General features: G+C 58.3%; 1 protein-coding gene across 2 annotated transcripts in view; it reads right to left on the bottom strand.

Moving 5' to 3' along the window:
- The window catches only part of Atp9a (ATPase phospholipid transporting 9A), a 117,789-nt gene that overhangs the window by 5,496 nt on the left and 97,506 nt on the right, over positions 1-14,787 (bottom strand). For both annotated transcript variants that reach the window (XM_026390931.2, XM_026390932.2), the window contains exons 18-27: positions 13,920-14,090; positions 11,347-11,445; positions 9,539-9,628; positions 9,284-9,428; positions 8,295-8,359; positions 5,978-6,133; positions 3,757-3,821; positions 2,858-2,966; positions 2,284-2,341; positions 364-567 (exon numbers count right to left, since the gene is read on the bottom strand). In XM_026390931.2, the coding sequence (XP_026246716.1) occupies positions 364-567; positions 2,284-2,341; positions 2,858-2,966; positions 3,757-3,821; positions 5,978-6,133; positions 8,295-8,359; positions 9,284-9,428; positions 9,539-9,628; positions 11,347-11,445; positions 13,920-14,090 (1,162 nt within the window). The remainder of the gene's footprint in view (positions 1-363; positions 568-2,283; positions 2,342-2,857; positions 2,967-3,756; positions 3,822-5,977; positions 6,134-8,294; positions 8,360-9,283; positions 9,429-9,538; positions 9,629-11,346; positions 11,446-13,919; positions 14,091-14,787) is intronic.

Here is a 14,787-nt window from a genome sequence, read left to right as displayed (position 1 = left end):
TGCACCCAGAATGCACAGAGGTGGCATCCTGGTGGCCCTGCAAGGGTGCCCCAGGACAGTGCTGATGGGCACCAGCTCAGCCTGGTATCTTTAGTGCTGGTTGCGGGGGGATACTTTCCCATCTGGAAGTTTCCATGACACTTTTTATTTGGGCTCAGCTTGGGAGTCTGTCCGGGCCCTAGTGTGTCTGTCTGCAGCACACATCTGCCATCTCTGCCACCCTGTGCTTACAATCTCACCTCCCTGTTTGTCATGGGTTTTGTGACATGAAGAGCCATCCCCTGCAAGCCCGCCCATCATGTCTGCCCATCTTGCAGGTGCTGGGTGGTGCAGACAGACACCTGCGCACGCTCGGGGGCTCACCGATGAATTCGTGTAAGAACACCAGGGAGGCGATGTAGCAGGCCAGGCTGAGCAACTCCGCCACGGTCATGAGCCAGTGCCAGGTCTGGATGGTGAGCGCCACCATGAGCAGCTCAGTGAGGATCAGCGACGTGAAGGAAATGGCCACGATGTGCACGAACTCCGACTCGAACAGCAGCAGCGCCCCGTACATGATGGTGCTCCCTGCAAACCGGAGGAATGTCAGTGCAGGTGCCCTGGGCCCGCCCTTGCACAGCCCCGCCCCTCGCACAGGCCCCGCCCCTCGCACACGCCCCCCCCCCCCCCCCAAGCTCTGGCTCCGGACTCCCAAAACTGCTCCTTTACTCTGGGAGCAACTGCTCGCTAAACGAGGCTGCGAATGATGCTTCATGGAGGAATCAAATCTATAGTTTCCTATTTTCCTTTCTAACCTTATCAAACAGATAATCTGTACAGGCAGAAGGAGGGAAAGAGCGACAGAATGACTGGCTGGAGTTGATGGAAAAACAGAAGTTTAAACATATTTAAAATGAGGGCTGGGATGAGGCCCCGTGACAGAGCACTCACCCAGCACATGGGAGGCCCTGGGTTCTGTCCCCAGCACTGATACACGTACGTGTCCCCACACACACACACACACACACACACACACACACACACACACTCTACAATAAATGATGGGGACAGCGGCTGCATGCAGCCACTGGCTAGAGGTATCTGAAGTAGTCAAGGCTGTAGGGACAGAGAGCAGGACCTGGGTGCCAGCCTCAGGGGAGGGGACATAGGGGGCTGCTGTTCAGTGGCGAAGGAGTGTCAGATTTCTAGGCTGGAAAGTTCTGGAGATGGCGCCCAGCAGGAACATGCTCACCACCGACCTGGATGGTGGTCACGGTGCTGAAGGTTAATTGTTTCCACCACCTACGTGAGCACCAGTGACCCAGGGCACAGGGGGCAAGTGGAGAGAACCCCACGCCCCGCCAAGGAAGGGCAGGAAGCACGGGGGTGAGCAGTGGGGCCTCTCCAGGGCCCAAGGGGCAGGCTGATCGGGACCTAGTCCAAGACACTGAGGGTGTCACTCAGAGGGGACAGCCAGCAACTCTGAACACCCCAACTCTCCAGTGACTGCCCTTATGAACAGGCCTGAGGGTGGCGAGGGCAGAACGGAGGACTGGTCTTTACTGACAACTTTCACGCAGACTTTGCATTTTTAACCCACTACAGGGACCACTCTGTGGTGCATTCTTCCTCCTCCTCCTCTCTCTGCTGCGCTGAAGACTGAACCCTGGTCTCACATGGACTGGGACAGTGCTCCACCACGGGGCCAAACCCCAGCCCGTTTCACAGTTGTTTTTTTTAAAGATAGGATCTCACTCAAGTTGCCAAAGCTGGCCTTGAACTTGAGATTCTCCTGCCTCAGCCTCCTGAGTAGCTGGAAATGCATGCCTGCGCCTCTGTACCTGGTTTGGAAAACATCTTTAAGACATTTTTTTAAACACGTCAGTGACAACTGAACCCTCTGCTAACAAGCTCAGTGGCCTCTACGCTTTCTGATCACGCCATCCACAGTGAAAAATCCTTCAGAATGAAACCCCACGTACACGTGCTTATTGGTGGATTCTACGTGTCCCTGTCCAGACAGAGAGGCCAGGAGCACTGTACAAATATACCACGTGTGTCAGCAAACACACGAAGCTGGACGTCCCGGATTTGGGAGCACTGTGTTTGGGACGTACAAATCGACGACACTCTGACTTCACCACCACCCTGGGTGGTCAGGGCAGGAGTCCTCCACCCCCCCAGCAGGACTCCGCCGCACTGCCACCCGCCCCCACCCCACCTCAGGTCTGGCTCCCTGTGCCACAGGAGGGAGAAGGACCCCTGCGGTGGCCTTCAGAGCCCAAGACAGCGGCAGATCCTCACCTTGATAGATGCTGATCAGGACCCATATTAGGAAGGTCTTGTAGGACAGCGGCCGCCCCTAAACGAGAGGAGAGAGGTCAGAGCAGGCTACTGCCACCCAGGGCCCACACGAGGCCTCCTCCCTGCTTCCACCCGAGAGACCACTGCACAGTGAACCCTGGGCGACGGCCTCCCTGACAGGGAACCGAGCGTCGGTCTGGATAAACCTTTGAGGAAACGCCTCTGAAGGCCGCCGAGGAGACCTCCCACAGCCACACCGCCGTCACTACGTGTGGCCTCTGGACGCGTGCGGAGGGCACTTCTAGGGGCAGACGCAACTTGCAGGTCAACACGGGACCCCGGGGCTTTTTAAGTCAGCAGCTCTGTCCAGTTTGCCTCCTCATACTCCTTACAGGGCACTCGTCACCGCCCTGAGAAAAGGTCCCCAGAGCAGGAGGGCACGGGATCAACCGTGTCCCAGCCGGACACGGGGGTCAGCGTGGAGGAGAAGCAGCAGGGAGGGAAGACGGAGAAGAGGGGGAAGGAGAGGATGGGTGACCGGGAGGACACAGGGCGGGGGGGTGACCTGTCCCACCTTGAGGAGGTCCTTGTAGAGCTCGGGGTAGAGCATGGCCACCTCTGACTTGACGTCCTTGTCCAGGACCAGAGAAAAGACGGGGAACATGGTGTAAATCGTGGAGTACCTGGGGAGCAGACGGCCACGGGTGAGACCCGCGAGCAGGACCTGCCCGGCCCAGCTGTCCCTCCGCACCTGCGCACCGGGCGCCCACCACGCCTGAGTCAGGCCTGGCTTGGAGCCCCGGAGGTTCGAGATGTAAACAGACAAGACACCTGCTCTGGAGCTTTCGGGCTGGTCTCTGGGTCACCAGCAAATAAACTAAGTAACCAAGCCCGGAGGAGGAGACCCTCACGGGGAAGCGGGAGCGAGGCCTGTGTGTGCACATGTGCGGGGTGCAATCGCCAAGGGCGGCTGACGAATGGGACGTCTGAGTCCACACCCACGGGAACAGCCACGCCAGCGTCTGGAGGAAGAGCCTCCCTGGTACAAGGCCAGCCAGTGCAAAGGCCCTGAGGCAGGGGGGTGGCTGTCAGGAACCAGTGAGGAGAGGGTGGTGAGGGAAGCTGGGGCGGGTCACAGGTGGTCACGTGGAGCACGGCTCAGGGAACCCCTGACTCCACTCTGGCTAGTTGTTTATAGTCTTCCAGGACCCAGCAAAGGACACTCCACCTTTCCAATCAGAAGCAGGTAGAATCCAGTGGATGCTCTCAGGCTGAAGCAACCAGCAAAACCCAGAAAGTCAGCGGACTGTGCCGGACACCCCAGGGCTGCTCCCCTGCTGAGCCCACCTTCCCCGGGCCACCAGTCCATAGTGGCCAGGGGACCAGAGGGTCTCTACACGATGCTGCTTCTCCCTCGGTGGCATTTTAGGGAAGTTTCATTAAAAGAAGAGGAGACGTGGCCTGGATCCTTACCCGATGATGAGGAATCCTTGATAGAGGGGGACGGAGGCGAAGTAGAACACAGAGGAGAAGACCGCCTGCGCCAGGAGAAAGAGGGTGTCACCGAGGGCCACAGCAAGGGTCCCCGTGTCCACCTGATAAAACGCCCGCCCCGCACAGTCCCAGCACACGGAGCCGAGGCTACACGTGCTTCGTGAGTGTGAGCTCATGTGATTCTGCTGACATTATCCCCATGAGGAAGGTGAGGCCCAGAGAGGGTGAGCGGCTTGCTTAAAACCACACAGCTCCTCTCGGCCAAAGCCAGGCGTCAGACTGCTTCACCCAGCTCCAGTGTCCACACTCAGTCCCCCTGAGACTGTGAAGCTCCAAGAGCCAGGAAGGCTTTGCACATGATCCCAGCACATCTCCAGAGCCACCCCAAGCTTGAGCCTAAAGCTGCCACAGTCCACAGAAAGGGACATGGAGGAGAAGCAGGGCCTGCAGAAGGAGGTTGGCCCTGCCTCCAGGACCACACCCCTGACAGCTCAGAATGACCGCTGACCAGCCACTGGCCTGCACTTGGGGACTGTCAGCGATGAGCCCTGTGTGCTGCACCAGCCACCTTCAGGCTGGGTGGCGGGCCAGGCTTTGCTTCTCACATGCCTCCTAGTGTCTGGGGAAACAGCACTTGGCAGGCGGCCTTTGCAATCAGACAAAGCCAAAAAGATACCTGTAAGTCCCACTGAAGGCCTCGTCCCGATCCGGGAGGTATTAGCCACCGCGGGAAGGAGGAGGGGACTGCAAAGGGCTCACCGTGCCCCAGGGCCCCTGCACACCCACAGGGTGACTGCGGGATGGCAGAGTCCAGACTCATCTCCACTAGATAAAACCAGAGGGGGCCAGGGTCGCCTGGAGGCTTCGTGATAACCAAACACGGAGGGAAAGTGGACGGTCCTGGTCACCAGGGCTCTAACCAGAGCAGCTCCCACAGCGGGCAGAGAGCCAAGAAGACCCACGCTCGCCGGCCACAGAGCTCAGGTCACAGTGCCACTGAGCGTGGCCATGGGACGCTGGGAGCTGCCCGGTGCCGTTCTCAAATGCCTTGTCACCCGGGTGGGACTGTGACACAGGAGGCTGTGTATCAAGAATCTCTGCTGACTTCACAAATCACACGAGGTGCCCCTTCCTCTAGGAGGGGTGCGTGGACCACGGTCTTCATCTGGACAAGAAGTAAAAACGCCGCGTCCCTGTCTGTCTGAGACGGTTTCCAGGGGTCACTGCAGACAGGGTTAAAGGCCATGTGCAGCACAAGGGGCAGTGCCACACCCTGGAATTGTCCTTCTGAATGATACGGCAAGGCCAGGCCCTGCTGGAGTCCCCAGAACTAGCTCATCCGTCTCCCAGGGGCCGACACCCAGCATTTCCCAGCTCAACGGGTGAATCGACATAAATGAACAGGACAGATGGGGTCTGAGGAGCCGCAGCTGTTTAGCGCTGGGACATTTTGATGGAAAGCACCTCAAGGCCCCACTCACGATGCAATAGACATTAAAAACGCAAAAGCCACCGCAATAGGCCTGGGTGGGGCCCAGGAGAGAGAGCCCCTCCTGGGGACCCCGGCAGCACCCACCGACTCACTCTGTGTGGTTAGAAACCTCCCCAGCAAACTGAACGGTCACCCGGGGAGGAGGAGGCCTCCGCTCTGGCTGTAGAGTGGGTGAGGCTGTGGCAAGGGTGCAGGTGACCTGCCCTGCAAGCACCCAGCTGACACCCAGGTCCAGGAAGCGCTCAGGAGAACCAGGCCACTCTCTGGGGTTCCTCCTGCTGTCCCTGCCTCTGCACCCCAGAAACCAGGAATGTGAGCACTCACTCTGCGGTCTCCTCTGTGCTCGTCTCTCCGGCACACCAGGGAGAACTCACCCCTGTTGCCATACTGCCACCATGGTCACCTACCTGCTCCATGCCAAGCACCTACGGGCTCCACTGCTCATGCTCATGTCCATGCCACACAGCAAGCAGGGCCATCGCCTCTCAAGAGAGGAGCCATGTGGAGTGACTTGCCCAAGAGCCACCAGCTAACACGCCACGTGGGGGATTTAAAGTGGCCCAGGAACAGCACCAGGCCTACTCTGAGGCCCAGGCTTTCTCCACGATCAGCACGCCTTCACCTGCACCTGGGCACCAGGACCAGCTGCCTGCCCACGGCATGCTGTGGCCACGGGCACCTGCACAGAGGCGCCAGCTGCCCACCCACCTGCATGGTACTGATGCACAGGCTCCTGTGGATGACGAACTGGCTGAGGGCGGCCGACCGTTTGTAGCTGTTGCGGCCGTGCACCATGAGCAGCCGGCCCAGGTGCTTGAACTGCGTGATGGAGAAGTCGGCAGCCAGCGAAGCCTGTTTTCCTTCCTGGAATCCAAGGAAATTGGGCACCGTCAGCAGCACAAGAGGTCAAGGCGGACACGTTTTTTTAATTGAAAAAATAAGACATGGTCAGGAGATCTTTGAAGAAATTCAATAAGGAGGTTCTCTGGTTTCAAGCTATATGCAGTTGGTGGTCCAAGTCTAAATCTGATTTAAAAGAGGAATTTCTTTAAATAAAGAACATACTCCATCACGGAGAGTTGTAACGTGGGGGTCAACGGAGCGTGCTAGGGAGCCTCGAGAGCTCCGTGCCCGAGATGCGCACAGAAGCAAAGAGCCACTGGGGGGGTCTGTGCTGTCCACCGGCTCCCTTCAGAGGCCAGCAGGAGGGGGACACCTGTGCTGTCGACACTGAGGTGCAGCAGCCTGAACACAGCTCTCCGCGTGCAGGCGTGGGAATGACGTTGGTGCAACCACCTCGTGGAATCCCCTTATTCTGAAAGGTCCCCGTTGGGCACCGGTAATGGGGCTGCCGGACACCCAGACCCCGACACACAGGGGACCAGCAGTTTCTCTTCTGTGGTGCACAGGGACGGGAACAGATCAACCCGACCCACAGACACTGTGGCCCATTCTGCCACCGTCCCAAGTGCTTCAGAAACAATGTCACAAAAAATACCCTCCTCCAAAAAAAAAAAAGAGAAAAGTGTTTTACATTAGAGAAGATTAAAGAGACATGAAAACATGCTAATGAATGAAATTTGTGATCCCTGATTGGTTCCTGGATCTTTTTTTTTTTTAAAGCTAGATGACATTTCAAGGACAACCGGGGAAATGCCACCGTGACTCTCCTACACTACGGTCACATGGGTGTTAACTCTGGGGCGATACGCTTCTCCTGCAGGCACAGGAGAACACCCTTGTTCTGAGAGCCATGCTGAAGCACTTAGGGGTGACACGTGATTACGTGTGCAATTTACTTTCCACTGATTCAGAGGGAGAAAGCGAGAACGTGGCAAGTGTTAACAATTGGTGAATCAAAGCGGAGGGCAGATGGGTGTGCATTGTTCTATTTCAAATTTTCGGAACGGATGACATTTTTCAAAATAAAAAGAGGGTAAGACACGATGTCTGTACATACTCTGATGTAGAACGAAATCCAAGATGGAATGGATTTAAGCAAGAGGCATAACAAAATGCATGGTGTGTTTTTAATTTAAGATCATACACGAAAGTAATATATCTATACATACATGTGTAAAATATGTTTACAGTATATGCAACAGACAAGTACGCCCCCAAGTGTACACCCATAGAAAAATGTTGGATGAAGACCCCATGTTGGTAGCTTGATGCAGTTTAAAAGATGCACTTTATTTTAAAATTATTTTAATGTTTCATCATAAGAACTTACTGCTTTGATGCTCTTGAAAAAAAAGGAGGACTAGGAATATAATTTTTAACAGAAGGGAAAATGGTTTTTTGTTTTTATATAGGAACTTATAAAGAATTTTATTAAATTCAAAATGCTTCTTCAAACCTACATTCCAAGAAATTCACCAAGATTTCAAATTCAATCTCTCACTCCAGAATCATCTGCCTTTCTAACTCAAATGATCAACCTCTGGCTGGGAACCGAAGGAACTGTGGGAAGGGAAAAATTCAGCCAGATCATGAGGATGTGCAACAGGGCCCAGGGGAGCCGCTGGGCCCTGCTGGGGCCTCTGTGCTTACTCCGACGGGTTCCAACAAACCTGGAAACCAGTCTTCCCCTGGCCGTCTCAGCGGATCACAGGTGAGAGAGAGCAGGGTGGACCATGAGAGGCAGGCAGGACGGGAAAAGCAAAAATTGCTCTACAGCAAACTAAAACTCACTGCCAAGGACTTTTAGAGAGGGTGGACGGCCACCACACTGCCTACGGCCCAGGAGACCGGCACATGGCCCGAAGACCCTTGGATTCTAGGAACGTGGAAAACACACATCTTTTTTTGTTGCTGCTGTTGTCGATTTAGGTCTTGGTGAGCAAAAGGCCAACATCGTCTGTCCGTACCTATGCCACCGTGCTGAGGATGCCGGCTCCCAGGTGCTCCGAGTGCCTCGGGCCCTGTGCTCCTTACCTAGACTCTCCATGGGACCGGGGTGTGTCTTTGAGGGAAGGAAGAGGGCGAGGAGACCCCAGAGAGGAGCGGGGCGGGGGCGTCTCACCTTCCCCTCCACCCCCACGCCGCAGTCGGACTCCTGAATCATGCTGACGTCATTGCCACCGTCCCCTGCAGGACACAGAAAGCAGAGGGGAGGAGGGGAGGTGAAGAAGGGCAGGAGAGACCCGCTGGCAGGGCCACAGCACCAACAGCAGTGCCTACGGGTGGTGGCCAGCACGGTGGCCCCACTTCCAAAAGGGACCCCTTCCCCTTTTGATCCTTGTAAGCATTATTTGGGCGTCACTGCCCTGTTCCCGCTCTACTGATGCCAGACCCAGCTGGAAGGGTGGAGGAAGCCACCTGCGGCACCTCTCAGTAATGACCAGCAGGGAGTGGAGCCAGACCGGCTCTGCACAGTGGGGTCCTCCCTACCCTGGAACGCAGGGACCCTGGGCCAGGGCAGAGGAGAGGTGACTCCTGGGCTCGCCTACGTGCCCTCTCCCAAAGGGAAACACCAAACACAACAACAAGGGCAAGTCAGAGCCCCTGGTGGGGAACAATCATGCCCTGAGCAAAGTGGCCCTGGGAGCGCAGAAAAACCGGGTCTGTGTCCTGTTAGCCTCACGGAAAAGAAATCCAATACAGAGCGGGACAGGGCCAACAGGATGGGCCCCATCTGCCCAGGTGAGCTTACCTACTGCCCACGTGAGCTTACCTACTGCCCAGGTGAGTTTTCCTACTGCCCAGGTGGGTTTTCCTACTACCCAGGTAAGCTTACCTACTGCCCAGGTGAGCTTTCCCACTGCCCAGGTGAGCTTTCCCTCTGCCCAGGTGAGCTTACCTACTGCCCAGGTGAGTTTACCTGCTACCCGGTGAGCTTACCTACTGCCCAGATGAGCTTACCTACTACTGCCCGGATAAGCTGACCCACTGCCCAGGTGAGTTTTCCTACTGCCCAGATGAGCTTACCTACTGCCCACATGAGCTTTCCCACTGCCCAGGTGAGCTTACCTACTGCCCACGTGAGCTTTCCCACTGCCCAGGTGAGCTTACCTACTGCACAGGTGAGCTTCCCAGTGCGTTCCTGGAGCAGGCGCACGATCTGGGCCTTCTGGGTGGGGGCGCAGCGGCAGCAGACGACCGCTGGGCACTGGCAGGCCAGCTCCATGAACTCGTACTCATAATACTTGAGACAGACCTGGGGGGGTGCAGGGAGCGGGTGGGTGGGTCAAGGGCACCCCCAGCCCACAGCTTAGCCCCTGCAGCTCTGCCCCACAGCTCCGGGCTCTCGAGGGTCCCCATGCCCACCTCCAGGGAGTCTCCAGAGATGACCAGGGCACAGTCGTGCTTCCTGCGGAAGGCGTTCAGCTCAAGGTGGGCCTCTCCGCGGTTAGTCACCTGCAAGGGACAGAGAGATGGAAAAGCCTCGCTCTCTGGAGGTGACAGAAGAAGCAGCCGTTTCCTGGAACTAGGGTGAAGACGATGGCCAAGGCCCCTTCCCCTCCTCTGCCACCAGACCCAGAGCCAGATGAAGTGCCGTCTGCCATGCTCCGGAGAGTAGCACAGCCGCCACGGCCTTCCACTCCCTGGGACCAGAGCTGTCTGCACTAGTGTCAGGGGCCTGGCAGTGTGCCGGGGGCCTTGCACTCACTGACACAGCGACCTATGAGCTGCCCAACGGTAACAGCTCGTCCTACACTCAGGGATAGCGAGGTGGGGTCCTTGGCCTGCCTAAGGTAGCAGCTATGTGCTGGAGGGCAGGTCCTCGAGGCCAGCGTCCAGCGGGGCTGGCAGCTGCTCTTCGAGGGACCGATGTTAAGTGCTGCAGGCTTTGCAGACCCAACCTGACTCTCAAAAGCAGCCAAACACAACCTGTAAGCCGGTGGGCGTCTCTACATCCCAACAGGACAAAGCACACCGCAGCCACAGCCTGCGGGCCCCGATTCCAGAACCCAGCTGGTTCCTGTGAGTCTTGGTAGCGACATTCTACAGGGTTGCCGAGAACACTGAACTAGCAGATCCCCAAGGGCTCCTCTAGGGGCACAGGACAGGATCCTCCAGGGCTCTGCCCACTCCATGCTGGTCAACACCCACGCCTGGTTTGTGTCTCTGTCTCGAGATCTCTAGGTCCCTTAATGCTGCCCAGCACCGCAGCTCAGTGGACTGTACTTTCTCCTTAAGACGCGTCCTGACCCCTTGCTCAGGGTCACTGCCCAGCTCCAGGGCCCGTGCTGAGGGCCACTTGGACCAGCAAGCTGCCAAGGAAAGCACAAAAATGCTAACACTCGACACTTAGCTGGGAAAGCCACTGATGACAGTCTGAGAAGTGACAGGAGAGGGAGACCGTGCCTGCCTGGCCTCGGCTGGGAAGGTGCATGTCAGCTTCTAGTTTTTGCCACGTGACACGTATCTGGAATGGCCGCGAAAGGGCTGCAGATACTGGTTTTGTGGTCACAAATACAATCACGAGAGTGGAATGCACACAGGCAGAACGTGTGCACAACGCCACAGCTCCAGCCCTCGCTGGATCCCCTGATGCTCCGTGAGCTTTGCACCAAAGGCAGGGACCCCAAAACATTCGAACCCCTCTGGCTATCTAGCTTCACAGCTCTGCTGACCCTGCCCCAGGGGATCCTGTCCTCCTTCCTCCCAGACTCCAGAGAGCCACCGCACTCAGGGCTCCTGACGCCCTGGTTCAGTCGGGCACACACATGGCGGGCAACTTCTCAGGGGCCCACCCAATTCAGAGCTTCCTTCGCGTCTCCCTGGTGGCCCCAAATGCCTCCCAGCAGGCCAGGGTCTAGCGGTTCTTTCTTTCCAGAGACCTTGGCTTTGGGAGGGTCAGTGGAACTTCCAGAAGCCCAGGCACATTCTAAGTACAGAGCCTGGCTGTGTCTCCTGGGGGTGCAGCTGACAGGACCTCCAGTCCCAGGAGGTCACAGTGTCACCCCGGGCTGCAGCCCACCCAGAGGAATCCCTCCACCTGCCCCGGTCACTTGGTCATCTACAAGCCAACCAGGTGCCAGCTGCTCCCTTCCCTCTTTAAGGGCCCGACTGAGTGACGCGGTCCCAGGACCAAGCACCCCCCATGCGGCCCCAGCACAGAGGTGCTTCACCAGCCGGAAGACGTGGATGTCCTGGTTCCTGGTCACCAGGTGTGCGTTCTTGGCTGTGCAGGTGGCCGTCTCCAGCTTGTCCCCCGTCAGCATCCACACCTGGAATCACGGCAGGAAGGGGTCCTGGGTGCCCGTGCTGGGTGCTCCCCAGAGCACTGAGCTGACACGCTCCGACCCAGTCGCCTCCCCGACACCCCAGGAGTGCCCCGTCCAGGGCTCTGGGCCTCAACAGCCAGGCTGGCAGCAAAGGCAGAGCAGGGAGGTTTAGAAAGACCTGCGCCCCAAGCTTCCAGAGACACCCCGAGGCCGGTCCGTGACCTGGTAATCCCCCTGGGAATCCAAAGCAGCACGCAACCTATCCTAAAGACTAGGATGAGGGGTCACTTTGGCTCCTACAGGAAACTGATCTGTGACCTCACGGTCCTTCTCCATGCTCCAGACAGACGCCAGGTGCTTCCCCCTCTTTTTTCAAATTGTTCTGCATTTCATTTCTGTGGGCCCAGAGAGGGCAGGTGCCCTGCCCAAAGCCACACCGTGAGCCCTTGTCCTAACCAGGCCCCAAGTCTGGGTCTTCAGAGTCCAGCTGGAATTTGCTCCCTGCTCGCCATCTCACCCCATTAACCCTCCCCACAGGAAGGGGTCTGGGAGTCAGGGTCCGGGAGTGCTAGGAGAGAAGATGCAGCAAACGTTCCCAGGGCCCGTGCCACCCGGCTGTGCTGCACCCGTTCAGTGATCTCTCCTCCACAAAAACCATGAGGGGGGACCCAGAGGCACCGAGAGGTCAAGTCACCTGCCCAAGGTCACAGAAGTGGATGGGAAGCCAGGTGGGAACCCAGGCCGCGAGGGAGCCCCCTGGAGTCAGCCGGGGGCAGGGGGATGCGTCTGGTTTCCCCAGGTGTGTGTCGGCCTGACTCAGCGTTCCCAGGGGACCTGGCTCGGCACGGCATTCTGACTTCATGTAAGAGAACCCGCTCCAGGAAGGAGCTGGGAGTCTGAGTCTGGGAAACTGGGATCATGGCTGTCCCACAGCTGACGCCCCTCACTGAGGACGGGAAGGCACTGGTAGACGTGCCCAGGACCCCAGCTCCAGCAGCGGTGCCGCTCCCCAGGGTGAGAACCTCCCGGCAGGGTTTCGGTTTCTGTCAAAGGCCCGGGCGGAAAATGCCCAGGCTCTAACACTGCTGGCCTGCGAAGGGTCACACCCCAGGCATGACCACCCAGCCAGCTGCTGCGGCCACCCTCCCCCGGAGCAACTAGAGAAGTCAGGTCCACGGGACGGGAACCAAACCCCTGGCCCTGTGGACAGACAGTGCTGAGCAGGAGCGAGAGCCCAGGACAAGGTGGACACGAGCAGATCTCCAAAGCCCAGAGACGAGAGGGCACAGACCCCACCAGGGCCAGGGTTCAAACACCAAGGGCAGGGAGGCAGGTCCCTGCCCCCCGAGCCACACACACAGGATCCTGTTGGCCATTTCCTCACTACACCAGGCCCCTGGGCCAGAGGCTCGTGGTGGGACCTGATTTCCGGGGACACCTGCACACCGCGAGGCCTCACTGGGCTGTGTGCTGGTTCCTATCTGGGTCTAACCCACACTCCTCCCAGGGCCTGGCCTGAAGGAGCCACTTCTGCCAAACTCCAGCCCCAGGACGCAGCAGGGAGCAGCTCCCGAGTGCAGCCAGGGGACAGCGTGTTCTCAGAGCTTCGAGCCTGTTCACTAAAAGGGCGTGGGCCACGGGCCAACCACAGCATGTATGACGGTGGTCCCGTACGACCGCAAGGGAGCTGGAAAACCATGGCCTAGTGATGTCAAAGCCTTGGTGACATCACGGCACAACACTCCCCACGTCACATGAGTGGTGATGCTGGTGTGAACAGACCCACGCTGCCCACACAGTTGCACGCAGCCTGTGACGCATGATCATGCAGACTTGCTCCTGGCTCTCCAGCCACCCCGCCCTCCTGGGGCAGCGTGCTCTCCTGCCCGGGGTCAGCGTCGAGGCAGGCTGCTGTGCACTCTGCAGCTGGACACCTGTGCTCAGGACGGCACCAGTGACGGCCAACCACGAGGGTCTGGCAGTGCCCTCTGGATGTCTGCTGACTATCCATCACGCAGGGGCACAGGCACAGACCTGGCCTCCCTGAGACAGGGCCTGGACCTCTGGCGCCCTCTACTGGCCCCTTGAGAATACAGGCTGGACTTTCTCCCACCCTGAACAACGTGCAATGTGAACAGGGCACTCTGCTGGCTTGTCACTGCCTCATTCATCCACACGGACAGACGGCCACCAGCAGGTTAGTCGGCGATGCCACGTGCAGTGTGTGCACACTGGGTGCTGAGCTGGGCCCTGAGCCGCCAGGAGACACATGCAGTCCCAACCCTCAGGGAGCTGTGATGGGGAGGTGGCCAGAGAGGGCAAACACGACACAAACACAAGGACAATGGCAGTGGTGGCCCATCCCACAGGGGCACTCTGGTCCCCTCTTGCTCCCCCCACCCTCACTTTCTTCCCTCTGAAGTCCTCCATCTGCGGAAGGGACGTCACCGAGCTCTGCTCCCAGGCGCCAGCCCTACCTTGATGCCCGCGTTCCTCAGCGTCTCCAGCGTGGGCCGCACGTCGGCCTGCAGCTGGTCCTCCACGCCGGTCAGGCACAGCAGCTCCATCTCCATCTCCAGGCTCTCGATCACGGTGGCCACTTTGAGGGAGCGGTCATGCACGCTCAGCTTGGCCTGGACGTAACGGGCCTGGCACACCAACACGTCACCGCTTAGGGTGGGGAGGGAGCGGCCCACCCCGCCCTGGCATGCTGGCTCTGTGCCGGGCACCAGGGGTCCAGCAGGGAGCAAGACCAGGACCCCGGGGACATGCAGGGGAGGGGAAGAGCAGGCCACAGCCTCATTCAACTCCCCAAATCCACTGCAGCCTGAAGCACTCGGGCTCCAAGTCACGTCACACGCCTGCGTGAACTGCCTGATCAGGTCCCCGGCCCCAGAAAGAGTTTGTTCCAGAGGCAGATGGATGAAGTGAATGTTAAAAGACACCAACAGGGGGCTGGGGGCTGGCTCAGTGGTAGAGCGCTTGTCTAGCACGTGCGAGGCGCTGGGTTCAATCCTCAGCACTGCATATAAATAAGTGAATAAAAGTCCTTGAACACTAATAAAAATATTTAAAAAAAGACCTGAACAGGGAAGTCACATGGGCGATGGGTCAAAAGCGACGAGGTGGAGCTGCCTTAGACAGCCGGTCCCCGAAGGCTTCCTGGAGGAAGCAGCATTTGAGCTGAGACCCAAATGAAGCCAGGGAGTTCTATGGGGCGAGAGAGCTCGAGGCAGAGAGGAGAGCCAGTGTCAGGTCACAGCGCAGTGGGGAAGTGGGGGCTCAGAAAGGACGTCAGGGCAGCTGGGAGTGAGCAAGGAGGCCCCGGAGGGAGGTGTGACGAGG

Source organism: Urocitellus parryii, chromosome 6 (genome assembly GCF_045843805.1).
Source record: "Urocitellus parryii isolate mUroPar1 chromosome 6, mUroPar1.hap1, whole genome shotgun sequence".
NCBI classification, from domain to species: Eukaryota; Metazoa; Chordata; class Mammalia; order Rodentia; family Sciuridae; genus Urocitellus; species Urocitellus parryii.
This window is presented reverse-complemented; position numbering and strand designations above follow the sequence as displayed.